We start from the raw sequence: 4,637 nt of genomic DNA on the forward strand, positions 1-4,637 counted from the left end.
AATTTCGGGGTGTGACAGATCTGTTGTTTCATTGTTATGGGAAACAAATATCTAAACAGAGAAAGCGAAATTTATTTATAATAGGCATGGTTCTTTGACGACCATAAATATAACATATTTTCAGCTTACTGATTATTATTATTATTTTATAAAAAAAACGTAATGCGATTGATTATAAATTAAAATGATATTATTGTTTACAGATATAGTGCTTGGAACAAAGTCCGAGTTCCATGTGATCAGAGTACGTTTGACGCCAAATAAATTCAATATTTAGCAGTAAATTCGTTTTTGTTNTAGTTTGTTGAGGTTTGACGTTTTGGCGAGAAATGTAGTTAACCCGGTTTGGCAGAGTTTGCCTAACCATCAAACCGGACTTGTGGGTTGGTTTGGATATTAAGTTAATATTTCTATCTTTGTTTATTTATTTTCTGTTTCGTACCATCGTACCTAGTCACTACTTCGTTTTTTTAGAGGTTTGGATAGGTATAAGTTTTAGAGGTTTGGATAGGTATAAGTAATCGAGGATCCAAATAACTTTAATCGTAGATATGCATTTTCTATATTGTACTGTATAGATCTTTATTAACTTCCTTTTAGACGATACATTTACGTTGAAATAGATAATATTTGTGAACAAGGTAAACCCATTTTGATATAATAACCATCTATACATTAACGTTATTTCATGGATGTGCATTTCAGATTAGGAATAACAACTATAGTATATAAGAAATAATCAAACAACTTGAGCTACGAGCACTATCATAGATTATAGGTTACGATTTTATTATTGATTAGATATCCAAACCGAAAGAATTTTTGCGAGTTCTGTCAAATGTTAACTCAAACTCTTAACACAATCAAACTCGAGCTAACCGGGTTTGATGTGGTTTGGCTCGCCAAAAAACCCTTATAATATTCATAGAGGTGAGGTTATTGGTTTCTGATAAGCAAAGATAAATTATGTAAATATTTAAACTTATATATAATATTGGAGATTATAGAAACTTTTTAAGAATTTTTTTCTCATAATTTGAATGACTAGCGAGATTTTCATAACACATTTCGCCATTTCGCGATACGCCTACATGCTATGAATAAATTAAACTTATCAATTTAACTAGTGCAGCAATTAATAGGGGTGTGAATCATCACAATATCACTTCTGAAAACCCAGAACGCCCATTCAGCAAATTATGTTAAGGTAGCATAGCTGCAATGGCCAAGTCCAGTTACAGGTAGATTTAATATTCAAACGGTTGATCATGAAATGAACTAAATATATTTTTCAGCAAAGTGGATGAGTATGGATTTGAGAGGCCTGAAAATTTCAATTATGATATGTACGACAATTTTATGTCCCAATACATAAGAATCCTTACTCGTAGAGCTCAGAGGTGGAGTACCCTCAAAGGGGATATTTACAAAAAATCGAATACACTAAAAAGATTTGTGAGGAAGGGAATACCTAGTGATCGCCGTACGTCAGCCTGGATGCACATATCAGGAGCTGAGAACTTGAAGAATTCTTGTTCATTCACTTATGGGCAGCTAAGAAAGAAGATAGACAATCAGAATATAATTGAAACAATACAAATTGATCTACCGAGGACTTTTCCCGATAATATATATTTCACAAGCCATGAGCATCTTCCTACAATGCTGTATAACGTGTTGGCCACGTTTGGACACCAAAACAAAGAAGTGGGATATTGCCAAGGACTGAATTACATAGCTGGGCTATTACTGCTTGCAACCAAAGATGAAGAAGCTTCCTTTTGGTTGCTCAAAGCCTTAGTTGAACAAATCCTACCTCAATATTACATAGTTACTATGACTGGCCTATTAACTGATCTCGATGTATTAGATGACTTAGTACAAAGATATGAACCGGTGGTACATAGACACATTCACAATATTGGAATGCCTTGGGCTATGGGCACCACTAAGTGGTTCATTTGTTTATTTTCCGAGGTGCTTCCGACGGAAACCGTTTTCAGAATTTGGGACTGCCTGTTCTATGAAGGTTCAAAAATTATATTTCGCGTGGCGATAACATTGATTAAGTTGCATAAACAGAAGATTCTCCAGACAAGCGAATTGGGAGAGTTAATCACTTGCTTTAGGGACATGCGAAATCATGAAACTGTGATCAACTGTCACCAGTTTATGAGTGTAAGTAAATATTTTTGAGTATTCCACAATTTAGTATTAAAATGTGTTTTATTTTCTGTTAAATTAGCGTGCAAGAATGATTAAGTATAAGTATACCTAAAAAATATTTTTTAAATAACAATATTTTCAGTAGATAACTTTTCACACTAACAGTTACTATTACACTAATTTAAACTAACATTTTTACCTCTGTACACATTAGAGCAATCAAAAATAATATTTTCTCCAAATGAAAAACCTTATTGACATAGTGTAAAGACAAAAAAAGTGAGGACAGTTAAAGGAAAAATAAAAGAAAGATAATAGAGATATGAATAAAAAATTCGAATGCAAAATTTTTATTAAAAACCTTAACTTAATGTAACCTTACCTAACCGAATCTAACAGAGATACTAAGCCGACATAAAAGAAAAAAACAAATACACAAGCAACTACAACAAAAAATTAATGATAACTGACAACTTCACCTAAGCACAAAATAATAAAATATCCATGACACGGAAGAACAAATACAAAAAATACCTACTTACCATTTCGTAAAACCTTCGATGATTAATGGTAATTTCCAAAAATATACAATTTTAATGACATTTACAGAACAATGGCTGCGAAAAAATAAATATATAATTTTTAATATTTCTACGTATTTATAAATTACCGAAGTATTTATAAATGCAAGTTTAAGGTAAAGGGGGGAAAAAAGTTGATTGCCCTAAAGAGTTATAGAGCACATTTATTAGTATTAATGAATCATAAAAATTTACTTAATTTCAGGATGTGTTTAAGTTATCAGGAAACTTATCGAATAGTCAAATTGAAAAATTAAGAAGAAAATATAAGAAAGCCTAATTACCAAAGATCAAAACCATTGGTATTTTATCTACTTATAGATTTATTATATTTCTAGTCTAAAAATTACATTTTTATATTATATACTTTTATGTACATTTTCAAATAAATACCTAAATATATCAATTAGTTATCTAGAATGTTTTTCTAAATAATCCTTAGCCTCATTAATTTTAGATGCTAAATAAGGAGAGCCTCCTCGATCGGGATGATTCACAGCCATCACCTTCTTAAACGCGTCTTTTACTTTTTGTTTGTTAGCTGATGGGCTTATCCCTAAAATGCATTAATAGAATACATTTACCTTTTGACTAAAAAACGAATCAATACAAACCTAGGATTAAAGCGGCTTCCCTCCTGTTCATTTTCTGATCGAAACCTCCTTTGTAATATTTTGAACTCGCTTCAAAGTTTGGTAAATTTTTCATAGCTTCGTTAAACGTTTTGGCAGCATTTGGCATCTGTCGCAGAAGGTATTTACCAGTAAAGGCTACGGCAGCTACGCCTAACCCGGCCAATATTACCCCATTCTGAATAATATTAAATAAATACATTTAACTTCTCATAAAGTAAATAAAATACGTACCATTTTTGAAAAATTATTCGGTAGCTTTACTTTAGATCCTATTTTTAGATTTTGTTTGTCGTAAACTTTATAATTCCAGAACGTAAATTTTGAACTTAACCTCAAATTATTCCGTTATCTATCTAGGCATGGAGACTAGATAAGGAGCACGAACTCATACGGAAAATTTGACAAAATTTGTCCAAGAAATGGCAGAAGTTGGGGTGGCGCTAGTGTTCCATATGACCCAAATGAATGTAGCTTCATAAATACGAGTGAAGTAAGCAAATAACCAATTTTATTTTATTTATATCGAGTTTAGTAGATATATTGGGGAGCGGGGAGGTATACTAAACCTAAAAACTAGAAGTCAAGTCAATAATTATTACAATTTGTTTTTATAAATGGTAAATAGAAAGTTTCGAAAATAATTTAAATATGGTAATAGTATGTGAAGTGAATGACTGTCAACAGATTTAAAATAAAACAGTACGTTTGTGATTTGCATTTTCAATCTAATGATGTCCAGCTGTTCTATATTACAACTTGACCGAATAGTGGGTTAATATTATGGCAAAAGGTCGAATAATTCGGAAGTTGGAAGCAGCTTCTTTGATTCTTAATACGGTAGAGAAATTTTTAAATAGAAAGATTTCATAAGTGAAAATATTGTATAATTGAATGATGCATTGTTTCTTTATATATTTTGCAGCAGCATCAACAGCAAGAGCATCCGCTACACCAGCAACATCAGGTGCAGCAGCTACAACAAGAGCAACAGTTACAACAGCAACAACAAGAACAGCAAGTAAATCAAGAGCAATTAAGTTACGATGAGATTATACTAGAAAGTGAGCATCCTGTCCTGTATAATCTAATAAAAGAAAAGTTCTGTTGACGTGTGATGAGGTCTCGACAAAGCAACTATGAATATGTTCACATAATATTGACAATAGCAACAAAGTATACTTTATTTATTTCTACATATTCTTGTAATTTATATTACGTGCATAAATAATTAAATTCGTATCTTTCATATAATTCT

General features: G+C 31.5%; 2 protein-coding genes across 2 annotated transcripts; one reads left to right on the forward strand and one right to left on the reverse strand.

Moving 5' to 3' along the window:
• The first annotated feature begins 937 nt into the window (after positions 1–937).
• On the forward strand, positions 938–3,128 carry LOC108903572 (growth hormone-regulated TBC protein 1). The gene is made up of 3 exons (XM_018705796.1): positions 938–1,241; positions 1,296–2,178; positions 2,953–3,128. The coding sequence occupies exons 1-3, from the start codon at positions 1,222–1,224 to the stop codon at positions 3,025–3,027; spliced, it is 978 nt and encodes a 325-aa protein (XP_018561312.1). The 5' UTR covers positions 938–1,221; the 3' UTR covers positions 3,028–3,128.
• LOC108903573 (mitochondrial import inner membrane translocase subunit TIM14) lies at positions 3,071–3,750 on the reverse strand. The gene is made up of 3 exons (XM_018705798.2): positions 3,614–3,750; positions 3,362–3,557; positions 3,071–3,303 (listed from the first exon to the last, which is right to left on the reverse strand). Exons 1-3 carry the CDS (start codon positions 3,614–3,616, stop codon positions 3,158–3,160), a joined length of 345 nt encoding a protein of 114 aa, XP_018561314.1. The 5' UTR covers positions 3,617–3,750; the 3' UTR covers positions 3,071–3,157.
• Between the last annotated feature and the right edge of the window lie 887 nt (positions 3,751–4,637).

The sequence above is a fragment of the Anoplophora glabripennis genome, unplaced genomic scaffold (genome assembly GCF_000390285.2).
Source record: "Anoplophora glabripennis isolate ALB-LARVAE unplaced genomic scaffold, Agla_2.0 scaffold127, whole genome shotgun sequence".
In the NCBI taxonomy this organism is placed as follows: Eukaryota; Metazoa; Arthropoda; class Insecta; order Coleoptera; family Cerambycidae; genus Anoplophora; species Anoplophora glabripennis.

Bases quoted from the DNA above. Each gene is read 5' to 3' on its own strand.
- LOC108903572 (XM_018705796.1), top strand. From the start codon at position 1,222: ATGGCCAAGTCCAGTTACAG. The intron at 1,242-1,295 runs GTAGATTTAATA...TATATTTTTCAG, and splicing joins ATGGCCAAGTCCAGTTACAG to CAAAGTGGATGAGTATGGAT. The intron at 2,179-2,952 runs GTAAGTAAATAT...ACTTAATTTCAG, and splicing joins ACTGTCACCAGTTTATGAGT to GATGTGTTTAAGTTATCAGG.
- LOC108903573 (XM_018705798.2), bottom strand. The intron at 3,304-3,361 runs GTTTGTATTGAT...AATGCATTTTAG, and splicing joins GGAAGCCGCTTTAATCCTAG to GGATAAGCCCATCAGCTAAC.